Below are 25,702 nucleotides of genomic sequence, written 5' to 3' on the forward strand. Positions count from 1 at the left end.
AAGTCTATCGGCTAAAAAACGCCTTGTATGGCTTAAAGCAAGCCCGAAGGTCTTGGTACGGTAGAATTGATGCACATTTGATATGCTTAGGCTTTGAAAAAAGTCTAAGTGAGTTTACCTTGTATGTCAAGAAGACGGATGCTGGAATAATCATTGTTTCCTTGTATGTTGATGACTTACTTATGACAGGATGTTCAAAGGAGCTGATTGAAGAGTTTAAAGGAGGAATGAAAGAAGCTTTTGAAATGACTGATCTTGGAAAAATGTCTTTTTTCCTTGGCATGCAGGTGCAACAAGATAGAGGTGAAGTCTTTATAAGTCAAGAGAAATATGCAAAGGAATTTCTTAGAAAGTTCAAAATGGAGGAATGCAAGCCAAGTGCAACGCCAATGAATCAAAAGGAGAAATTCAGCATTGAGATGGAGTTGAAAAGGTTGATGAAAAATTGTATAGAAGCTTAATAGGATGTCTGATGTATTTGACTGCAACTAGGCCAGACATTACCTATGCAGTAAGCTTGTTGTCACGATATATGCACTGTGCTAGTAAGATTCATTTTAAGGCAGCCAAAAGAATCCTGAGATATATCAAAGGTACTATTTGTTATGAAGTGAAGTTTCAGCCCATAAAAGATTTCAGTCTTTATGGATATTCAGATAGTGATTGGGCTGGGAGTAATGATGACATGAAAAGCACTTCAGGCTATTGTTTCACATTTGGTTCTAGAGTTTTTTCATGGCGTTCAAAAAAGAAAGAAGTCATAGCACAATCTATTGCTGAAGCCGAATACGTAGTAGCTGTTGCAGCTACAAATCAAGCAATTTGGCTAGGAAAACTTATGGCTGATCTATACATGGAGCAAAAGGAAAGTACACAGGTTCTTGTTGATAATCAAGCTGCAATTTCAATTTCAAAGAACCCTGTGTTTCATGGGAAAACAAAACATTTTAAGATAAAGTTGTATTTCCTAAGGGAGGTGCAAAAGCAAGGTGACGTGTAGCTGCTGTATTGCAAAACTAAAAATCAACTTGCTGATTTTTTAACAAAATCACTTCCTCAAGCAAGATTTGAGTATCTTTGACAAAAACTTGGTGTATGCTGCCTTTGAGTCAAGGAGGAGATTGTTGGGATTCTGTGACTCCAACATGTGGTTGAAGGAGTCAAATCAGTTAAATAAAGACATGTTCCCGTGCTATTTCTTAGGAGAATTTTATGCATTGTTTAGTTAATTAGCTTAGCAGATATTTCTCAAATCTGTTTCATTTCTGTTTTAAATTTGCAATATAAATATTTACTGTTTATGCTCAATAAAAATATCAGTTTCCCTTTCACCCTTTTGTCTCTTGTACTTTAAATCCTACAATGGCTTTATTTGTGAATCAATGCAAATGTTGGATGTGGTGCTCAATTTAAGTCCTGCAATGGTTATGGGGTCACTCTTAATAGGTTCGGAGTCTCATAAAAGGGAGATTTTCAACACACTACCCTGCTAGGAGATTACGATTTTGTTATAATTAGCATGGATCTCAACAAAGTTGTTAGTGTCCCCCCTGTCCAGTTTTTTTGTGGAAAAGCCATCAAGTGCCCATTGATGATGATTATGCGTGTGATAGTGCAAAAGTTTATTTAGAGGTCAAGGTGGGATGCCTCAATGGTGAAGGTGGCAATGAAATTCATGGCGATAAGGGAAAGATTCAATAACAAAAGGACAAGAATTGACGTACAATATCGAAGTTCAGGTGGAAATCCATATGTTAACGGAGGTGGAGAAAGTTCAGGTCGAGGCTCTAACCCAACTAATTCAACTTAGGGTTTCTTCAGGCTATGCAACAACTAAAAATCCCCTTCCTCTCTCTAAAGCAAAAGGTGGTTTCCAGCTCAGAGAATGTTTAAAGGTGGTGAACCCAATACGCTCAAGCCATCCTGGATGAAAGAGCGCAGCGGCAAGGAAGGAGAGGTAAGGTTAGTTGCACATTCTTTGTCTAATTCTCTCTCAAATTGTGACATTCGTAATTGTAATAAAATTTTTTGGCTAAAGAGGGAGGTTTTGGAAGCTATGAAAATACGGCAAGTGGAGAAGTCTTTGGGATAGTAACCTATGAAGGAGAGAAGGAGGAAATAATTGATGAGTTGGTACATTTAGAGAAACGTGATAAGTAAAGCAAGCGAGATATGGAGGAACATACAACTATTTTTGAATGAAGGTTCTATCTTATAATGTGAGAGGGTTTAGTGGGAAGGTCAAATGGAGATTTATCAGATAAGTGGTCACCAAGGAAGAAGTTCAGGTTGTCTATATACAAGAAACAAAATCGAAAGTGGTTACTAAACAATTATGTCAATCTTTGTGTGGTGGTTATAATGTGGAATAGTTGTTCTCACCTGTTGTGAACTCATCAGGGGGCTTGTTATGTTTGTGGAACAATGAATGTGGAATTGACTTCTTCTTTAATGGGTTTTGGATACATTGGTCTAGAAGGAATATGGAAGGATTCAGGTTGCTCTGTTACAATTGTGAATATATATATATATATATATATATATATATATATATATATATGCACCTTGCGATAGCCAAGGAAAGAAGACTTTATGGGAGGAATCAAAACAAATATGTTTGAGAAGTAATACCAATCACTGGTGTGTGTTAGAAAATTTTAACAGTATTTGAAAACCATAAAAGAGAACTAGGGAGAGTAGAGATACGCATGAAAAGGAAAATATAAGGAACTTTAACAATTTGATAATGGACATAGGGTTGGATGACATCCCAATAGGGCGTAGGAATTTCACTTGGCACAAACCTAATGCAAAATATAAAAGTTGAATCAATAGAGTGTTTGTATCAAAGGAATGGAAGTCTGAATGGTCGGGAAACACCCAAGTTGTCCTAGATAGAAACATCTTATCATTGCTCGATTTTGTTGAAAAATGTCATACAGGATTAGGGGCCAAAACCTTTTCAAACTTTAGATTGTTGGTTTGAGGATAAAAGTTTCAAGGGGTTCGTCAAACAAGCATGGAAAGATCTGCATGTGTCTAGGTGGGGTGCTTTCATACTTAAAGAGGAATTGAAGCAGCTTAAACAGAAGTTGAAATAATGGAATGCTATAATCTTAATTTGGAGACTTACAGAAAACGAATAAGAGTATAGTGGCTGAGTTAAATGATCTTAACTTGAAAGATGAAGCAAGTGGTTTGAGTACAACTAAATTACAAAGAGGGATGACTCTCAATTCTTGGAGATTTCAAACCTATCTCTCTAGTTGGCAACATGTATAATATCTTTGCTAAGTTTTAGCAAATAAATTAAAGAAGGTGTTTCAAATAATGATTGACCAAAAACAAAGTGTGTTTCTACAAGGTAAAAGCCTATTACATAGCATTGTAGTGGCTAATGAAGTCCTCGATGAGGCAAAAAAAAAAAAAAAGAAGAAATTGCCTATTCTATAAAGTTGATTATGAAAAAGCTTACAATTCCATTAATTGGAATTTTTTTCTATACATGCTTTGTAGGCTAGGGTTTTGTAACTAGTGAACTGAATGGATTTTAGTTTGCTTGGAGTCAAGCTTTATCTAAGCTTTTAGTAAATGGAAGTCCTATGCAAGAATTCCAACCACAAAAGGGTTAAGGTAAGGAGATCCTTGCCCCCTTCCTTTTTATTGTGGCAACTGAGGGTTTATCCGGTTTGATGAGATTAGTGATTTTCAAGAGATTGTATGAAGGCTACTTAGTAAGGAAGAAAAAACAAGATGTTAATATCCTTCAATACGCTAATGATGCATTTTTTATAGGTACAGTCAACCTCAATAATGTTGTTATTATTAAAAGTATGTTGAGATGTTTTGATATGGCATTGAGCTTGAAGGTGAACTTTATAAAAAGTAAGTTTGGCACGATAGGAGTAAAGTAAAATACTTTGGAGAATTATGCAATGGTGCTAAACTGCAAAATACTCACATTCCTATTCGATTATCTAGGAATTTCAATTGGGGCTAATCCTAGAAGGGTAAAGACGTGGGAGTCGATGATTAGAAAATTTAGGAAGAAACTATCTGTGTGGAAGCATAAAATTCTATCTATGATGGGTAGAATATGCCTCATCAATTCTGTTTTAACTTCCCTACCTTTGTTTTTTTTATCCTTTTTTAAAATGCCCTGCCTAGTGGTCAAGAAAATTGTGTCTCTTTAATTAAGATTCTTGTGAGGGTACGGTGAAGGACACTACAAGATATCTTAGGTCAGTTGGGAGAAGATTTGTAGGCCTAGAAAGTGTGGTGAATTAGGGATCAAAGACATTGCTATGTTTAATGATGTTTTATTGTCTAATTGGAGGTGAATCTTATCCCAACAAGAGGGACGACTTAATCTTAGTGGTCAAGATAATTGTAGATCCTCTTTTATCTGGTGGAGAAACCTAAAATAGGTTTGTAGGTGTTATAACCAACTATAGTGATTTGACAAAGTAGTTGTATGGAAATTAGGATAAGGGGATCAAATAAAATTTTGGTCAGATAGGTGGTTGGGAGATGACTGTGTAGTAAAAATACTGCCTAGAATGTTCTTAAACATTGAACAACAGAATTTTACAATTAATAATATGGGCAGATGGGTTGGTTCAACATAGGAATAGGATCTCAAATGGTAGAGAAGCTGGTTTGAGTGGGAACTTGTCCAAATTAGGGCCCTTGAACATCTTCTCACTGGCGTAAATATGATACAAGGACAACATGCATGATAGTAGAGTGTGGGGTCTAGATCAGTTGGGGATCTTCTTAGTCAGGAGTTACAATTAATGATGTTTGGTACTTCACATATTAAAAAATTCAATTAGATATGGGATATTACATTTCCTCCAAAGGCTGCAATTTTCTTATGGAGAATCCTCCATAACACTGTACCTACTATTGATAATCTATTGAATAGAACCTGGCTTTGGATGATACCTCTTGCTCCTTTTGTCATGATCAAATAGAAACAGTCCCTCATATCTTGTTTACCTGTAAAAAAGTTCACGGAGCGTGGAAAAAGTGTTTTGGATGGGTTAATACAGTAACTATTCTCCCATATAAGACCCAACAATGCGTATTAATTTTACCCCACAAGTTCTAGATTTGAAAGAAAAACACAAAGATGGAGGGTAGTGTGGTGCACGATAACTTGGAATATTTGGAACCACATAAATGCATGTGCTTGCAAACATAAACAATTCGAACAACAAAATTTGATGAAGGATATAATATAACTCTCACTATATATATGGAACTGGTTGAGCATAAAGAAGAATGATTTTCAAATCCCTTTTCTCCTATGGTCGTTGAACTTGAGTGCCTGTCTATAATGGTGAAAGAATCTAACGCAAATCTCCTCATTAGCAGGATGGCTCTGATGCAGTAGGTTGATTGGGGTGCTTATAGCCTATACAAATTCACATTGTGTAACTACTTGGCTGATTTAGTCAATAACCAGTATTGCAGTTTATGTTGGTTTTGTTGGGTTTCACGATATATGGAGATGTTGTTTGGTTGGTGTTGTTGGCATCGGGACTCAACGTACAATATGAGGGGCAAGTATTATTGGTGTGGTGGTGGTATGAAATGATGACACATTAATCCCTTATCAGTAAAGTGAACAAGTCTGTCAAGAATAGCGACGAGACTAAAACCAACATCAAAAGTGCACAAAGTTTTGGTGGATCAACAACACACAAACTTTGGGTTGTATTGTTTGCATTGATTGTAATGGGGCGCCTATATTAGGGTTATAATGGTTTTTGATGGGTTGTACTTTCTTATGTATATGTGGCGGTGTAGGCAGTATTAACAAATATGTAGGGAGCGGAGAAAGTAGTGTGTGTGGCTTATTCACTAGAATAGGAATTTTGTGACTACTAGCAATGTTGTGAAAATTGTAAAAGAATATAAACAAGGGTCACTTGGTAATTTGATAATAAAACTATTTATATATGCGTTAACTACCCTTGCACCTCTTTTAATATACCTTTATTTGTTGATAATAAAAAATTAAAGTGAAATATTATTTATGTTTTTCTTATTCATTAGATGAGTTGGCCGATGAATTATCTTTTATAATTTTATTTTATTTCTTTTTTACAATTTTCGATGGGTAACTGAATCTAAATCCCAACCATGAGGGTTGGATTAGATTGAAAATGATAAAGATGGTTTAAAAGTTTATAATTATATGAATGAAACTTAAGTAGTGTTATACTAATAAAGTAAAAAAATAATAAGAAAATAGTGAATATTTAAATAATTAGCTCCAAGAGTTTTAAATACTCACACACCTTAATTACTCAAATACTTAAAATTACCTATAAAAAAATAATATTATAAAATATATTTAATTTATATATCAGAATCTTTTAATATTTTCTCCGTTCCATTTTTTTTTTTTTTTGAGCTCCGCCTGCAAACTTTGATAGTTAAATAAAGGTGAAAAGTAGATTAATTTAACTGAAACACTTTATTTTAAGGACTATTTTAAAATTAAATTTATAGTGTCCTATAATTTTAAACAATGAAATGATTATTAACTTTGGAAGAAAGCAAAATAGATTCTTTCCCATGTACTGTTTCTGTAATTAAAACAATTACAGAAAAAACAGAAAAATGAAAGCAAGACGTCAGGAGAAAAAGAGACAAAGAAACCGGAGAAATATTGAAGAGAATTGCGTGAAAGAAGATTAAAGTCTCTTGAAAAAACACATTCCTATTTCCTGGGAATAAGAATGCAGTGAAACTAATTCCAAACATGTGGTTAAGTGGTAGGGATTGATCCACGCTTAAGTTAGGTCAGGAGTTCGAATCCTGCCTTGTATATGCAGCCCTGTTAAATCTTGGGACTATAAATCTTGGGACCAACTATCCTACCTTTTGAGGTGTCTCTAACGTAACGAGGAGATTAGTCATCACTATCGGTTCTAGATACTCTAGGGACGAACGAAAAAAAAAAGAATGCAGTGAAACTGAAAGTGACGTGCCAATTTCCATGGTCATCAGTTAGGGTACCAATTGTTAATTTCCTCCCTAATAGCGTGTGGACCTTTACAACTAAAAGTGTCATTCCAAAAATAGCACCCTCCAACCATCACCAACTAATTAAGGGTGTCATTCCATGTAGAACTTAGTTTTCAACAATTCTATTTGAATTGTAAAATTAATATATTTGATTTGTCTGCAGGAATAATCAAACGACCATTCAAAAGATAACAGCTAGGGTTAGTAAATTTAAAACGTAATCTACCTTACCAAAATAAAATGAAACACATCAACCAACAACAATAGTGATAGTGAAAATTATAGAATTCTTAATATAATCTAGAATACCAAAACGTTAACTAGAAAAAGAATCAATCCCCCTACCTGTCTCTTGTCCTTACGTGCATATATCCCAAATTACCCTGAACTCAATATAACTAAACTAACATGCAAAACCTAAGGGTATTATTGTCAACTACGTGGCTATGTTCTCAGCATGAAGTTAGCATTGTGACCTCACCATGCATTTCCTTGCAAATAAACACACTGCTTCTCTCCAAACTCTCTTAACCTCCCAATCAGACAAAACCCTCTTGCTTACATTGCACATTTTCACTGGTGCGTGTTCTTCACCTAAAACACTAGCTTGTGAACCAAACCAGTCAATTTGTGCTCAAGAATTTTTGTCTATACTCTACAGTGTAACATTTTTAAATTTGCAAGTGGAGGAAGTGCTACGTTGAATAAAAACGCGAAGGCAGTGTATTGTTCAGCAGCCATAATATAGTGTTAATTAACTAACAATAGCAAAAAGGATAATGGAGAATCAGATTCCAAATGGCAAAAAGGCAATGGAAGAAGAGTTAATAAGAGGGCGTGACATGGCATATGAGGCACTTGAAGTGCTTGTTCATGATAAATTGAACACTAGTATTGAAGAGGAGGGTGGGTCAAAGTCAGTGTTACCATTTGTTGAAGATCTTGTGCGCAAGGTCTTGTGTTCATTCACAAATACCCTTTTGCTTTTGAACTCCAATAGTCATGTCTCCAATGAAGTGGCAGCGACTATCACTCTCAGAGGTGCATCGTCTTCCTTGAAATTCCCAAAGCTGGAGTCTCCGGATGAATCTTGCAAGAGTCGCAATATTATCAACCCTAAAAATCGAAGAGGGTGCTACAAGAGAAAGTAAGAATTTTAATTCATGTCTTTTCTAGCAACAAGATATTAGTAAATAGCAACTTTTCTAAGACATGTTTTTTACTAAAAAAATTTATTATTAATTAAAACTATACAACTATATGTGAAACTTATTGATCTTGAAGGGATATTACAAAATTTTATGATTTTTGATAAATTAATTTATAATAATGTATTCAAAAGAGTGTTAGATTGTATACTTTCTTTTCGTAAGAAATAACATGATTAGTAAGAAAATATTTAATATATTTTTGGTATAATAAATGAGATGATTACTAATAAAATATCATAAGAGGATTTAAATCGCAACTTGGCTAAATGCTCCAAACATAAATAACCATGATGACACAATTATTAGTATACACTAATTATGATTTTTGGCAATATTTCATAAATATTCTATTCATTGATATTGGATCACAGTTGTGAAAATATAAGAATTCATAAATTGATAACTTTGTCACCATATACAAGATCAAATGCGCCAACTTGGGAGAAAGACAGCTCAGTACTGAATGAAGATGGCTATGCATGGAGAAAGTACGGACAAAAAAAGACATTGCACGCCAAATACCTCAAGTATTGTTCCATTTCAAATTACCCTTTTCTTTTACTATATTATTTTTTGCAAAGTATTCATTCAAATTACTAACTTCTGTAAAAAAAAAATCTAATTAATCATGAAATCTTTTCTATCAACTATATTATTTTTTTTATCTTTTCATAATGGAACCAAGTTCTATTTCACTCAATTGCACTCTTCTTAATATGTGCGTAAGCCTCACTTTTGATTTCTAAGTCCAACATGGTTGAAATACGTGTTGCAGGAGCTACTACAGGTGCACTTACAAGAATGATCAAGGATGCGAAGCAATCAAACATATGCAGAAAATTCAAGATGACCCTCCTTTGTACCGAACTACTTATTATGGCCATCACACTTGTAAAAGCCCTATGAACCCCGAGATCATTTTGGAATTTCTTTCTCCCTCTGCCTCTTCCGTATTACTTAGCTTTAATAACAACCTTCAAAGCAAACAAGAAAACCCGTTTCCATCATCACTTCTTGCATCAACCAAACATGATCCCCAGGAAGTGATTCACGATGATCACATTGCTAAAAGTCAGTTGTCAGCATTAGAAAACATCCTATTGTACGATCAAGACATTTCTTATGATCATTCGAGGAATGCCAATTTGCTATCGTCGACTAAACCCGTTGAAGCTGAGAATTTTTATGAGCAGTTTGGATTTTAGATGGCTAGGTATTTGTTTCGGAGGGTAACTTCATCTTGTTAGAATTGCAGAGCTTAGATCTGTATTGTATTAGCTAGGCAGCTAGCTTCTTTAATAAAACCTATCAATCTTAAATCTTGTCAAAACAATATCAATCTTGAACCCCACGGCCGAAAACTGATTAATTTTTATTTATGACTAACATGCATGAATGGCGGCCGAAAACCAAATATTTTTTATTTTATTTTTGACTAACATGCATGATTAGCTTGCATGTCATTATAAAGTATTTTCAAATAAATAAACTAAATCACGTTTTTGTAAATTGTAATTATATATATATATATATATATATAAAGAATTCACTAACTCTAAAATGTGTTTGATGGGAGAAAAGTTTTCTTATAACCAAAAACCATGATTTTAAGAATTACAAATTATGTGAATCATGATTTTAAGAAATTGTTAAAATCTGTTTGATTACTCGTAAAGATTCCTAAAAGATTCTTGGAAATTAAAGATTTTTATGTTCGGTTACAATAGTATATATTTTTAAGTATATAATTTTTTTTACAAAAATATCTTTTATTAAAATAATTTTATTAGATATATTTATTTACTCAAATCTTATAATAAATATGACATTAAATTATTTTAAAATTTTGAAAAATTATAGTTAAAATTATTTAAATACAAAATTTAATAAAAGAAATAAATAAAGAAAAATGTTATATAATAAATAAGAGAAATAAAAATATATTATTTAATTTCATTCAAATAAAAAATTAATTAATAAAAATATAATAAATAACATTAGTTAATTTTAAGTGGACCTCTCGTAAATATAAATCATTTAGTTAGTTAACTATAACTATTTAATAGTAGCTTTATTTATATATTTAATCATACGAAATTATTTCAATTGGGATTGGAATTTAGAAATGCTACTGTAATGTATATGGCAATTGTGATGTCAATTTGAGCTGATGACTTAAGGGATCGATGGTCTAGAAAAGGAAAAACGTTGTACCAAATTGTTGCCATATGGAAAGAGGGTTAATTGTATCTTTTGTTGTTCTTTGAGTTCTTGTACGGTGTTATGATTTTTTCTATATATGTGGGTCATTGATGTACAATATTCAGTGCAACTCTGATGAGGAAGTGCATATAGAACGTGCTGGTTTGCCGTGTAAGGTTGGCGACTTTTTCTTTGGCATAGCATATTTTTCTATCCCATTGAGCTTCCTTACTTTGTGAGCTTCTCCAACATCCCTTTCAAATTGGTCATTCATAGCATTTGTAATTCTATGTGCATTGACCCGTTTACTCAATGCATATATATATACTTACTATGGCCATATTCCTTCCAATTGTTTCTTTCCCTCACCTGTTGCTAAGATCCTCTTTTCTCTTGTACCATGCATTACCTTTCCCACACTCACTTCTGTTGAATATCAAAACTGGAAGCTATATATCGTCGCACTATTTTCCTTGTAAACCACCATGTCAACTTCATGCAGCACAATGTGGGTATGTCCGCAATAATTCCATCCATTTGGGAGCAAGTGATTTTCAAGTGTGAAACTATATTAGGAGATGGTTGCAAAATATGGGAGAATCAGTTATTTCTAAAATGATGTGAATATTTTTCACTCTTCTTTTATTGGGATACAAACAAAATCTTACATCATTGAATCATAATTAAAGTACACATAGTCTTCATTAGTATAAAGTCTTCTTAGAGATGACTAAAAATAAAATCATGAAGGTTTAAACTGATCAAAATGGACACATATCATATCAATGTGGAGGCATGTGTATGTGTGTGAATCTTAGGTGTCCAACAGTGATATCAAAATCAATGGTCAACAATATTAAGGTGACTTGCTTAGAATCTTGAATGAGTATTTGACAATGGAAAATAATGGATTCAACTGTGAGATCTCTTGTATCGAAAATTTTTCTAACAGTGTGGAGGTCAAGCAACGTCTCATTAATGTGAGCAAATGATGTGCTTCCTCTTGGATGCACATGGATTCTTCACTCCTTCTCGGATTCCTTAGATGATTCTTCAAGGATTTGAGACGCCTCAAAGGAGCAAGGTGACCTAGGCTTGCATACAAGCTAAGTCCTAAGAAGATATGGTGTCCTAGCTCTACAAGGAGAAGCTCTCAAGGAGGGTAGAGGCTAGAAGCAAAGTGACTTCGGAGAAGAGATTTCTTTGAGAAGAATACTCATTCAATAATGTCCAAAGTAGCTACATAACTCGGTCATAAGGAACTTATAGGCTAAATTAGGTTAAGGGTTTAAGTTGGGTTTACCTAGAGTTAAGTAAAACCATGGTATGGTTATCTTAACTCTAGGCGCCAAAATTTGAATTCTAAAATTCAAATTTTGGTGCCAACCGGTCACCCCCCCATGTGCACACATTTGGCATGTAATTAGGAGGTCATTTGAGTTGCATTTCGGATCACACCATGTGCATGTGTTGCACATGGCCGAAATGCACACCAAATGTGCTTCTAATTAGATGCTAATGTAATTTCACATGTAACTCTAATTAACCTAAATTCAAATGACCTTCAAATGAAATTCCTATACTACTAGGCCGAAAATACAAGGCCCAAAAGAAATACATGGCACTAAGGCCTACTCCTATACTAACCCTAATCTAATGGGCTTGATACAAAGCCCAACAAAATAAAGTGGTGGGCTTTCCTTGGGCTTGGGCCCACTCTTCATGCATCCTTCTTGCCATTGCTCTAGTAGTTGGGCCCTTAGCCCATGGGCCTCCTCCATCATCCCCTCCCTCTTGAAGAGGATTTGACCTCAAATCCAGAGCATCCTCCTCTAGGGTAGCTAGTCCTGTAAACAAAGAGAGATCAGAAACATTGAAACTAGAACTAACACCATACTCAGAAGGGAGATCTAGAACATAGGCATTGTTATTGATTTTCCTAAGGATTTGGAAGGGTCCATCTCCTCTAGGACTAAGCTTGGACTTTCTTTTGGAAGGAAATCTATCCTTCCTAAGGTGTAGCCAAACCCAGTCACCTTCCTTGAAGATAACTTCCTTCCTACCCTTATTATTATATTTTTGGTATTTTTCAGTTTGAGATTGAATATGATCTCTAACCCTCTCATGTAATTTCTTAACAAATTCAGCCCTAGATGTACCTTCTTTATGGATAAAAGAAGCCACATCAGGGAGAGGTAATAAATCCAAAGGAGTAAGAGGATTAAAGCCATAGACAATCTCAAAAGGAGACATGTTGGTGGTCTTATGAACCACTCTATTATAGGCAAACTCCACATGAGGGAGGTAGTCATCCCATGACTTTTTGTTGCCCTTGAGGATTGCCCTCAACATAGTCCCTAGAGACCTATTGACTACCTCAGTCTGGCCATCAGTTTGAGGATGACATGTGGTAGAAAATAGAAGTTTAGTTCCAAGCCTTGCCCAAAGAGTTTTCCAAAAATGGCTTAAGAACTTAACATCTCTATCAGAGACTATAGTTTTGGGTAACCCATGTAGTCTCACAATCTCTTGAAAGAATAATTTAGCAATATGACTTGCATCATCCACTTTGTGGCATGGAATAAAGTGTGCCATTTTGCTAAAACGGTCCACTACCACAAATATGGAATCCTTGCCTCTTTGGGTTCTAGGCAAACCAAGGATAAAATCCATGGAAATGTCCTCCCAAGGAGAAGAGGATATAGGCAAGGGGGTATAAAGCCCATGAGGTTTAGTGGTAGACTTTGCTTGCAAACAAGCAATGCAACTACTACAAAACCTTTGGACATCTCTTTTCATATGAGGCCAAAAGAATTTCTCTTTCAAAAGAGAAAAAGTTTTCTCAATTCCAAAATGCCCCATGAGCCCACCCTCATGGCTTTCCCTAACAAAAAGTTTTCTAATAGATCCTTGGGGTATACAAAGTTTGTTTTCTTTAAAAAGAAACCCCTCAGAAATATAGTAACCTTGGTAAGGTTTTTGAATACATAAAGAATAAAAGTTAGCAAAATCAAGGTCTTTCTTATACAACTCCTTGATGTCATCAAACCCTAGTATTTGAGAACCTAGGGTGTTCAATAAAACATGTCTTCTTGACAAAGCATCAGCTACTACATTAGTAGAGCCCTTTTTGTATTTGATGACATAAGGAAATTGTTCTAAATACTCAACCCATTTTGCATGCCTTTTATTTAATTTATGTTGACCCTTCAAATATTTAAGTGATTCATGATCACTATGTATGACAAATTCCTTGGTCACAAGATAATGTTCCCAAGTTTGAAGGGCACGAACTAAAGCATATAACTCTTTGTCATAGGTAGGGTAGTTCAAGGTAGCCCCATGAAGTTTTTCACTGAAATAAGCTATTGGGTGGCCACCTTGTAACAACACAGCTCCTATGCCAAGTCCTGAAGCATCACATTCTAGCTCAAAAGTTTTAGAAAAATCAGGCAGAGCTAGAACAGGTGCTTGAGTGAGCTTATGCTTTAGATCTTGGAAAGCTAAGTTATGTTTTTCCTTCCATTCAAAGGCTACATCCTTCTTCACCAACTCATTGAGAGGTGAAGCTAATGTAGAGAAGTTAGGAACAAATCTCCTATAAAAGCTTGTCAATCCATGGAAGCTCCTAACTTCACTTACATTAGTAGGAATAGGCCATTCTTGGATGGCTTTGATTTTCTCGGGGTCCACATGAACCCCATTTTTACTCACCACAAAACCTAAAAAGATAACATTATCTACACAAAAAGTACACTTGTCTACATTGGCAAACAAGTGATTGTCTCTAAGAACAAGAAATACTTGTCTTAGGTGATCCACATGATCACTTAGACTTTGGCTATAGATTAGAATATCATCAAAATAAACAACTACAAACTTACCAATGCAATCCCTAAGAGCATGATTCATCAACCTCATGAATGTGCTAGGTGCATTAGTAAGCCCAAAAGGCATTACTAACCATTCATATAATCCAAACTTAGTCTTAAAAGCGGTTTTCCACTCATCACCTTCTTTGATTCTAATTTGGTGATATCCACTCTTAAGATCTACCTTGGAAAATATGGATGACCCATGCAATTCATCAAGCATGTCATCAAGCCTAGGAATTGGGTGCCTATATTTTATGGTGATGTTGTTGATGGCTCTACAGTCACAACACATCCTCCATTTTCCATCTTTTTTTGGCACCAAAATGACAGGTACAGCACAAGGACTTAGACTCTTTTGAATCCAGCCCTTCTCCAACAACTCTTGTACTTGCTTCTCTATCTCTTTGGTTTCTTGTGGATTAGTCCTATAAGCTGGTCTATTTGGAAGACTAGCCCCAGGCACAAGATCTATTTGATGCTCTATTCCCCTAAAAGGTGGAAGTCCAACTGGACCTTCTTTGGGAAATATATCATCAAATTCATCTAAAAGATTTTTCACCTCAAGAGGTAGAGTAGTTTCCAAAGAAGATGTGGCAGTGCAAGTTAATGTTCCTCTACACATGAGGATATGAGATGATGATTCAAGAAAGAGAGAAGTTTTGTGTAAAGGTTTTGATTGAAAACTCTCTTCTTGAACTATCTCTAGAGAGGGAACATTAATCTCTCTAGAATCCTCTTTTTCATCAATTTTTAGAAGTTTTTTTTTTTTTTCAACTTTTTTTTGTTTTCCTTTTTCGTGCTCACGTTTGGCCTTCATTTGTACTTGATCTTCTATCACTTGTGAGGGTGATAAAGGATGAAGCACAAACTTTTTACCCTTATGTGTGAAAGTTATTTTATTAGTTAGGCCATCATGATGAGTTTGTTTATCAAATTGTCATGGCCTACCTAATAAAATATGACAAGCCTCCATAGGAACTACATCACATTTAACTTTATCTTGATAGTTCCCTATGGAAAACTCTACTTCCACTTGTTGGTTGACCACCATATCCCCATCATCATTAAGCCAATGAAGTTGATAAGGTTTTGGGTGGGGTGTGGTAGTCAAACCCAACTTTTCAACCATCCTAGTGCTACAACAATTGCACCAAGATCCACTATCCACTATGAGAGAACAAGCCTTGTTTGAAATGTTACATCTTGTATGAAATATGTTCTCTCTTTGGGATAGTGTATCACTAGGTTGGTTATTGAGGATCCTTCTCATCATAAGAAGTTCCCCATTATAAGGGTAAGTAACCTCACATGACTCTTCTTCACTTGCTTCTTCTTCATCCTCACTGGAAGATGAAGAAGTAGTAGCTTCATCTTGGCTACTATAAATGTCTTGGCCCCTTAAAATCATAACTTTCTTAGTAGGGCATTGAGAAGCAATGTGGCCTCTCCCAAGACACTTAAAGCATTTTATGTCACTAGTCTTAGTGCTAGTGTGTGAAGTGTTTGTTTTCTTCTCTTTTTCTTTTTCTTTACCTTTGTCTAGGTTTTTAGAGGGGAAAGTATTTTTTTCGAAATCATTTTTCTTGCCCTCCCTCTTGTAGTCAACTTTTGAAAAAGATGATGAGTATGAGCTTTTAGAACCTTTTCTCAAATTTTGTTGTTCAACCTTGATGCAAAGTTGAACCAAATCATTTAAATCCCTATAAGGGAGAAGCTCTACTTTATCTCTTATTTCAAAAGTCAACCCACTCAAAAACCTAGCAATTGTAATATCTTCTTCCTCCCTAATACCAGCCCTCATTAAGTACAACTCCATTGTTTGTCTATACTCTTCCACAGTCATATTTTTTTGATGGAGTCTTTGGAGCTTATTGATAAGCTCCCTAGTATAGTAAGAGGGAATATGTCTCCTCCTCAAGGTACTCCTTAATTCATTCCAATATTGAATTGGAGGGTCATTATGGAGACGCCTATCTCTCACTAAAGAAGTCCACCAATACATGGCGTGACCTTGAAAACTTAGGGTTGCTAAGGAGACTTTTCTTTCTTCATTCACTTGATGACAAGTGAAAATTTGTTCCACCTTCATTTCCCAATCTAGGTACCCCTCAACATCATCTTTCCCATGAAAATAAGGGAGATCTACCCTAGATTCCCTTGGCTTGGGGGCCCTATGCACTTTTCTAGGAGGTGGTTGATAATGATCTCCCAAAGCAAGGCTATCATCATTCATTGACTCTCCTAGAGTAGAACTATGGTGGGAGCTATGTCTACTTCGGTGCTTGTGGTGTAATTTTTCTTCTTTCTCCTTTAATATTCGAATCTCTTCCTCTAAAGTAGCAAGTTGAGCCTCTCTTTCAAGTTTTTATTTAAGTTTTTGCTTGGCTTCTTGCTTCTTCCAAAGCTTAAGTGATCTTAATTCATGTGTTACTTTTGACAAGTCATTGTAATCACTTGAATTACTATCACTTTGAGGAGTAGAAAACTCTTCCACTATAGGAGAAAGGGGCTTTTTGAGAAATGATTTTTGAAAATCAATTGTTTTTTATGCAAGGTTAAGACTAAGTATGATGGGTTCCTTCTCCATGAAATGATGTAGAGATGAAGGAGAGGAAGCCTTGCCCTTGATCTAGGTTCAACAAGGTGGACAAAAGGAGGATATATGGTGAAGGAAAGGAAGTTGGCGTGAAATGATGGTGTTTGGGCGGAAGCACTTAGGGTGGAGGTGTTTGGGTGCTCAAAGTTGGCTCACTCCAAGGTAGGTGGAGGCCACTCTAGGTATCACTCTCCAAGGGTGGAGAATGAAGGTAGGCTAGCCGAATTTAGCTAGGGACTAAGGATAGGGACTTGAGGCATAAGAATGCTCACTCAAATTCATATACATCCAAAGTATTTACAAGTGGTGGGGTGTTGGGTATTTATAGGAGGGGAGGCATCTAGGGTTGCATTTGGAGTAGGCAAATGCATTCCAAATGAAATGCAAATGAACCCTAGATGCAACTTGGTGGCCAAGGATGGAATCTATGGGTTTAGATTGGCTATATCTAGGTGCATGTTAAGACCATGCAACCTTTGCCCTCCACTTGGGCCTAAGCCTTTCTAACACCAAAAATAGGTCCAAGGTCACCAAAAAATGCGTCACCTCCTAATGTTAAACCCTAGCCCAAAATTAAAACCCTAATCATCTAGAACACCCCATAATACAAGGGTAAAATGGGAAATACAAAAGAAAATAAATTCTAAGTCCTAAACACCCCAAAATACAAGGGTAAAATTGGAATAAACCAAATAAATCCTACACTACTCAAAATTAGTCATAGCATTGGACCATGTGATGGGTTTCACATGAAGTACCATGGATGGTCCTCCATCATACCCTCCTTCTTGAGAAGGATTTGACCACAAATCTTCAAGCTCTTCCATTCCATTGATCCTTCAAAAGAAGTGAAACCACAATTAGGGGAGTAAAATATTAAAACTTAACTATGCAATCCTTAAGTACATAATTTGTTGAATGAAGGTGCTTAGGGCAAAAGGGAAGAGCCAAAGAGGCATCACCATTTAAAATTTATTGACCCATGCAATTCATTCACCAAATCATCTAACTTAGGATTGGGTGCCTTTTATTTAATGATGGCTTTCTAAAATGGTGCACATCCTCTATTGCCATCTTTCCTTGGCACCAAAGAAAAGAGGATGGCACAAGGGTTAAGGTTCACTTGAATCTAGCCCTTTTTCTTCAAAGGAAAAATTCTTTTTTTCTTTTCTTTTCTTTTTGTTTTTGTTTTTGCTTTTCTCTTCATCATCTTTCTTAGCCTTTAGTTTGAGTTGGTCCTCATTCACTTGAGAGGGTGATAGAGGACACCACACAAACTTCTTACCTAAGTGTTGGAAACTTATTTTATTGGTGAGGCCATCATGGATTATGTGCTTGTCAAATTGCCATGGCCTGCCAAGCAAGACATGACTAACCTCTAATGGCACTATGTCACACAAAACATCTTCTTTATAGTTGCCAATAGAGATTGGTATGTTTGCTTGTTGGTTAACTACAACACCTCTTTCCTCATTGATCCATTGCATTTTGTAAGGTTTAGGATGAGGTTTTGTAGTCAAGGCTAACTTATCAACCAATCTAGTACTACAACAATTTGAAGTAGACCCACTATCGACAATGAGAGAACAAGTACTTTCTAAGACCTTGCATTTTGTTTGAAACAAGTTCTCTCTTTGTGATTGGTCAATTTCACTAGATTGATTGTTAAGGAGCCTTCTAACCAACAATAGGTCTCCTTCACAAGGTAAGATTTCTTCCTCGGATTCTAAAACTTCTTCTTCATCTCTTGAAGATGAGGAAGTAGCTTCATCAAGGCTACTATAGTGATCTTGGCCTTTCAAAAGCATGGTTTTTTTGGTGGGACATTGTGAAGCAATGTGCCCACGGCCAAGACACTTGAAACACTTGATGTCACTTGTTTTAGTGTCTTTGGAAGATGCCTTAAAAGATGGTTTTTCTTTTTCTTTTTCTTTTTCTTCTTTGGGATAAGGTAGGGAAGAGTGGCCCTCCTTCTTAAAATTCTTGGAATAAGAGGGAGTGGATTCTTTTCGAAAAGTTTTTCTTGTAAGTTGATGCTCCACTCTTGAACAAAGTTGAACTAGTTCATTTAAATCCCTATAAGGTAAAAGTTCAACTTTGTCTCTTATCTCAAGATTAAGACCACTTTGAAATCTAGAGATTGTGGTCCTCTCTTCCTCCCTAATCCCAGCCCTCATCATGAGCAACTCCATAGATTGCCTATATTCTTCCACACTAGATGACCCTTGTTTCAATCTTTGAAGCTTATCCATAAGCTCTCGGTCATAGTATGGAGGAATATGCCTCCTTCTTAAGGCACTACGGAGTTCATTCCAATATTGAATTGGAGGTTCATGGTTTATTCTCCTTTCTTTTTCTAAGGAGGTCCACCAATACATAGCATGCCCTTGGAAGCTAAGGGTTGCTAAAGAAACCTTCCTATCTTCACTTATTCCATGGCAAGAGAAAAGTTGTTCAACTTTCATTTCCCAATCTAGATAATTTTCAACATTATCTTTGCCATGAAATGGGGGAAGAGTGATGTTAGGTTCCCTATTGGAAGACTCCCTATGTCTATGATGCCTTGGGGGTCTTTGATAGTAATCATCATTGTGATGACTACTATAGAACGTATCACTTGGAGGTTGGGTGTGATGCCCTTCCTCCTCATGAACACTTGAATGTACATGCCCCTTTCCTCTTGAAGGTTGAGGAGAAGTGACTCTTGGTTTTGAACCACTAGCCTCTCCTCCCACAACTAATCTTTCTAGCAATCTTTTTATTTCATCATTATTCTTTTCCAACTCTTTTTCTTTTCTTCTTAATTCTTCCTCTCTTTTTATATTTTCCTCTTCTTTTTTTCTTAGGTACTCTTTCAATTCCCTAAGTTCATCCCTAACACTAGACCTAGTGCTACGAGAATTATGACCATGGACACTAGAATGATCACTCATCTTTGATAAAAAAAAAAGGTTTTCACAAATTTTTTTCAAAAAGGGATTGAAAATGGTTTTCACAAAGAGTGAGTGATAAAAGGTTTTCACAAATTAAAGGTTTTCAAGGTGCAAGATAGGTAGGAAAGGCCTAAGTGCACAAAGTGAACTTTCAAGGGGAGGTGGACTACAAGGAATCACTTAATAACCAAGCCCTATCAAGTAAAAATCACTAAGCCTTTTCTACTTTTTCTTACAAAAACGAATTGGCACAATCAAAGGTGAGTGTGTGCACGTTACCCCTAGTAGGCAAAACAAGCCTTCTAAACGTAATTGCACAAAAATAAAGTCCTAAGCAATTATACTACTAAAAACTTTAAAACATGCAAAAGGAAAGCACTTAAAATATGTTCTAGTCGAGGTCCTAGGTGAAGGTTTTCAAATCACCTTCAACTACACGAACTAAAACCAAGTAGAAGAGGTTTAATAATGGCCAAATTACAAACCAAAATAAAGAAGCTAAGGCCAAAAACACAAAGAGGCCGAGAGAGAAAAATTAAGCAAAAATCAAGTAAAACAAAGATTCAAGTCTTCAAACTCCTCCAAATGGGTTCCTTCACAATGAACAAACGTGTTAGACCTCTCCAAGTGTTTGTTCACTCCTTTATGTGTGGTGTAAGTCCCTCCAAAGGCTAGGCTTGGATTCGGTTCACCCCTCCACTCAAATCCACCAAAGGTGTGAAAATTGACTAGAGTGGTTTTGACCTACAATGAAATTAAAACCAACCCAAAGCAAGAGTCCAAGAAATAAAAACTGAAAAGCATAATTAAGAAAGGCTAAACTCAAAGAGGATTTAAGATGACAAAACAAAAGAGGCCAAGAAAGACAAGCAAAAAATTAAGACTCAATCAAGGAAAGGAAGCACACAAAGAATCACTACTACAATATGCACATTCTACATCGGTTCTTTAAAGCCATCTACATCGGTTCTAAAACCGATGTAGAATAGACCGATGTAGAAAATGTATAGTTTTTTACATCGATTCTGAAAAACCGATGTAGATTTAAGCATAAATCTACATCGGTTCTCTTGAGAACCGATGTAGATTGATTTTTTTTGAAAAAAAAAATCATGCATAAATCCACTCAATAAGACGTTCCACAAACTGCTCCAATGCCAGACTTCCAAACAAAAACATATGTAACATGAAAGCACGATCAACCCTGATACCAGATGAAAACAAGAAAGAAATTCACTCTTCAAAACAACACAAACTTTCGAATCTACAGGCTTGCGCAATGCATCAGGAACATAACGAAGAGCAATCCCCAAAGATAGATGTGTTACAAGCTGATGCTTGATCACAGAACCTGATACACGTAAAAAAAACATAAATACATTGTAAAATGATGCAAAAAAATGTATCAAAAAAGGTATATGCATTAGTTCCAAAACTGTGCACAGATAACATTAGCTAAAGCAAGCAGTGCATACTGAAAAAACATCAAGTTATATAGCATACACAACTATGATGCAGAAATCCTCTTAATTAGTATGCACTACATAAAAGAGATGTTTACATATAAGGATTACAAGTTTAGAAGTTAGAAACATAAAGTCTCGAAGGAATAAATTTTCTTAAGTATACAACTAGTATTGTCTCAGACTCAATTTAGCCCAGTCAATTTTGTCTGCAAACAGAATTACTAAAACACATCATCTAAAAGTAGTTATGCTGCCTTATGTATACAACATTGACCTCAGTTCAATATATGACACTAATAATTACAAAGAAGATGTGATTAATGTTTAATAAAAACACCTCAATAAATAAGTGAAGGCACTGTCAAACAGTAGCAGTGCAAACAAGTTGAAATCAAATTAAGTATTTCAAAAGGATCAAAATATGGGATGAACTCCACCAAGCTTGGTAAAAGCTCCACTTAGCTCAATTTGATACTCAATGGTATTAACTCAAGTTTGCACAATTATATATAATTTATTTTCGACATTCATTATAATAAGTTAGACAAATATTTATTTATATTATTATTTTATTAATGACATGATTCATTAGAAATCATTCACTCATTACCTCAAAGTCCAGCATCTTAATTTTACTTAAATTGCAAATTACCAATTCAGATCTAAAGTTGCCTAGTTGAAACACCAACACAAACCCCAATACACTGGTGATCATTAAAAAGAAGTTAAATTTAATCATCTGCAATGCCAAAAGCAAACTTACCAAAGAGAAGTGTAGCAATTTTAAGTTGCCTTTTAGGATACTTTGGGAAAAATCTATACTCCTCATACAAGTTTGCAATCATGCATTCAAAAATTGAATTCTCCCTGTTAACTCGCACCAACATTGACAGGAATTTAGTACTTAACCAAGGACCACATAATAATTAAGCAATCTGGAAACAAATGATATCAAAGAGATCTAGTAATGTATTATTCCTGAAAAACTTCCAATTAAAGTTTACTTTAATTTAAATACAATAACAATATACATAATTAAGATAGGACCTGCATGGTAAGGTTCAAGTTTCTTATTATTATAAAGAATACAGGCACATTCTCAATTCAAGCATGATGATAACAATCTTCAATGAGACAAGAAGATACAGATCAGATTCACCTACATGATAGAATTTTAGTTGGTCCAATCATGCATAAAACATTATGTTGAAAACTTAGAGTAAATGCTTAACAATGGTGATCTACAACAGGTTCAAGGATCAAACAATATTTAATGTATTTTTTAAATGATTTACAAAAAATTTCAATAGTTGATAGATTATATATTATCTAAAGTTGTAAGATAAAAAGATACATATGATGCCATTGACAGAATTTCCAAACAAAGAACAAGAACATACACATGAACTTGACCTTGAAAGTTTAAATTTCCTTCCCCTCGGGCAAGGTCTAAGGGCCATTAATAGATACAGTAAGCTTAAAGAACCACTATAGAAAGGTTACTACCTATCACAAATCCACAAAAAGTTTTTTTTGAACTTGAGCTTCAAAAATAATACAATACTAGGATGTTATTTAAAGAAATGGACTGTCTAAATGAAATTTAAAAAATATAACCTGGTCAATGATGATTCCTTGAATCGAGCAAGCATTTGGACCATTGCATTAATGGTTAACTGATCAGAAAACATTTGATGGAATAAGGTGTTTGCTTCTGCTTCAACGTCTTCTGAATATCCATCAGAAGTAGATGAATCAGCAGTCCCACCATTTTGAAGCCTCGGATTCGAATCTATAATAGATATATGCAGCCTTTCCAACTCTTCAGAAAGTTGTCCAGAGGCAACTGAGTCAGTATGGGATTTAAGAACCTGAAATCGGAAAAGGTCAAATCCCACAATAAAAATGAAAATCAAATAAGACTAGTACAGGCAGGGAAACAAAATGATTGATGTATAACCTTCAAGACGGTAGCAGTTGTCTCGCTGTATAGACTAAGAACAGCACCAGACTGATGAAAAGATTTGCCAGAAAGGTTTTGTGATCCACCAAAATGGGCATCCTTTAAGAACTTGAGGCACTCCTGCAGAGTAAGCCTAACAACATCAGCCATTATTCTGCTACAATAAATTTAGAGTCGAACTAAAAATGCACAAGACCAAAAGAATGAAAAAATATGTAATTGTACTGTCTTTAAAAATTATAAATCAAGGCATGAGGGAAAACATTATTACCTCAAAAAAGACTTCCTTGAACGTAGTTAAGTTGCTACTCAACCACTTCTCAAGGTCAAGGAATTTTTTTCTTGATGCAACAGCTGCTAACCTTATACTATAATAAGAGGGGATAGTTTCCACCACAGATGATAGAATCTGTATGACAAATAAAAAACATGTGTTAAAAATGGCAAAAAACAATATCGAGACGAGATTGGCATTCATGAAGACAAACTGAAAAGCTTATTGCAAGGAAACAAAAGGACTCAAGGAAAGTGAAAATGGCTTATTTGAACAGAGATTAGATTCAAACAAGAAAAATCATGATAACTAACAGTGAAATCTATCTATCATGAAATCATACAAAATGATAAATATACACTTAACAAGAGAACAACCTTAAGCTCCTGGCAGATGTCCACAATTCTTATAATGCTGTCTGCATCATTGTTTTGAGAATCAATAAACCCTCTAAGGACCAGACTGGGATTAACATGCCAAAGGTGTAGAATCATCCCACTGCCTACAGCACTTTTGACAATCATGGGAAAAACAATCAAAGATACTTCCCGCAGCAGGAGGTTGTAGGCAGTCTGCAAGAACAACAAATGCAAACTTCATATCAAGAAAAGACATGAAATGGGATACAGTGGAGAACCAAAAAATATGAATACAATAAATTGTACATTAACATGTGCCATCCCAAGAAGCAAGACTTCCGGACAGTGTTTAAGGGGATACTCAAGGATTGATCGAACAATACTGGCGTGACCCTTCTCAGCTAGCTGGCAGAGGACATCTAAAAGATCAAGACACAGCCATGCATGATTTGCATGTCCATTTTGAAGCTTGTGACCATTAATTGCATCAACATATGCCTGCACAGACATTTGTTTTAAAGGATCTGATATAAGTCTACATATACGCAGTCATTTTCTGGCAAAGGATCTGAAACTGATCAGGAGAGAGAAGGAGCCTCCATTCCTCTTCTGTTTTATGAATCGGCGTTGGTGCCTAGAAGAACTGCGCCGCGGTGCGTAGCGGCAGCAACACGCAGCGCCGGCGACGCGCAACTGCGACGACGTGCAGCAGTGCTGGGAACGGTGTGGGGCTCTCTTGACGGGGATGACGAAGAGCTTAGCGAGGATGACAGCGCCGCGAATGGCGGTGGCGACCTCCTTGCTACACTTGACGCCAAGGCCGACGTGGCTGTTGTTGTCGCCGACAACAACGAAGGCCTTGAAGCGGGTGCACTGACCGACGCAGGTATGCTTCTGAACGGGCATGATCTTCTCCAGGCTGCGACAGCATTGCGAGACATGATGCTGGGCGGCGCGAACATGAGGGCGGCGGAGGAAATTTCCTTTGTGCGTCACGACTGAAGGAAATAGGGTTAGGAAAGGGAGAAGATTGTGACTCTACAAGTGTGAAACTACTGCAATACTACATCGGTCCTTTACTTAATTGATGTAAACTTATTAAATAATTACAAAAGTGCCACCGTTCATTTTTATTACATCGGTTATTCAAAAATCGATGTAGAAAGCCCGACGTAGTATATTGTTTTTGTAGTAGTGAATAATCCTAGAAAGGCACTAGAATTAGGTTAGTGTTTAGTCCACTTGATTAAGTTCTTTTTGGTGTTTCGGTCCAGCCAAAGGAAAGTCCCAAAACAAGGTCAAAATGTCATAAGTCCAACTCCCAAATGCATAGGTAATTGTCCAAGTCCACAAGTCTAGCAACAAGTCCTTTTTGGTCCAAGAATTTTTTTTGTTCTATTCTTTTTTTCTTTCTTTTCACGGCAATTCTTTTTTTAATATGTCTTGGGTCCGAATTTTTTTTGTTAAATTAAGCCCATATGTTGCTTAGGTTTTGCACTTGTGGATGGTCAAAAATTAGGTTAAAAATTTAGGAGAAGAAGTGATGACAAGTGGCGGTTTCTTAGAGGGACCTTAAGGAATCTTTTAGTGGAAATGGTTTTGTACTAGTTAGTACAAGTTGTTTGCACAATCTTTTTTTTTTTCAGCCACCTCTTATATTCTTTTAGGGTTCCTTTAAGCATACAAAATTAACCAAAACAAGTGGAATGCAAGGGAAAAAGTGGGCAGCAAGTTATATGTATGTGCAAGGAATCATTTCACACATGGAAACTCAAAATTACA

The 25,702-nt window shown here is 35.7% G+C and overlaps 2 protein-coding genes and 1 pseudogene across 3 annotated transcripts; 2 read left to right on the plus strand and 1 right to left on the minus strand.

Moving 5' to 3' along the window:
• The first annotated feature begins 472 nt into the window (after positions 1 to 472).
• LOC145952473 (secreted RxLR effector protein 161 pseudogene) lies at positions 473 to 1,000 on the plus strand (annotated as a pseudogene).
• Positions 1,001 to 7,305: 6,305 nt separating this feature from the next.
• LOC145952626 (putative WRKY transcription factor 54) lies at positions 7,306 to 9,754 on the plus strand. The gene is made up of 3 exons (XM_083065415.1): positions 7,306 to 8,188; positions 8,675 to 8,779; positions 9,028 to 9,754. The coding sequence occupies exons 1-3, from the start codon at positions 7,821 to 7,823 to the stop codon at positions 9,455 to 9,457; spliced, it is 903 nt and encodes a 300-aa protein (XP_082921541.1). The 5' UTR covers positions 7,306 to 7,820; the 3' UTR covers positions 9,458 to 9,754.
• Positions 9,755 to 19,849: 10,095 nt separating this feature from the next.
• LOC145952625 (uncharacterized) lies at positions 19,850 to 24,988 on the minus strand. 2 transcript variants are annotated; one of them, XM_083065413.1, is made up of 7 exons: positions 24,227 to 24,988; positions 23,939 to 24,133; positions 23,559 to 23,696; positions 23,285 to 23,407; positions 22,942 to 23,195; positions 22,088 to 22,191; positions 19,850 to 21,209 (listed from the first exon to the last, which is right to left on the minus strand). In XM_083065413.1, exons 1-7 carry the CDS (start codon positions 24,428 to 24,430, stop codon positions 20,794 to 20,796), a joined length of 1,434 nt encoding a protein of 477 aa, XP_082921539.1. In that variant the 5' UTR covers positions 24,431 to 24,988; the 3' UTR covers positions 19,850 to 20,793. The 2 variants fall into 2 exon arrangements, with proteins under 2 accessions (XP_082921539.1, XP_082921540.1); XM_083065414.1 differs by lacking the exon at positions 22,088 to 22,191 and having other exon boundaries at positions 21,001 to 21,209.
• Between the last annotated feature and the right edge of the window lie 714 nt (positions 24,989 to 25,702).

The sequence above is a fragment of the Cajanus cajan genome, chromosome 10, assembly GCF_000230855.2.
Source record: "Cajanus cajan strain Asha chromosome 10, NIPB_CcT2T_4, whole genome shotgun sequence".
Taxonomy (NCBI): domain Eukaryota; kingdom Viridiplantae; phylum Streptophyta; class Magnoliopsida; order Fabales; family Fabaceae; genus Cajanus; species Cajanus cajan.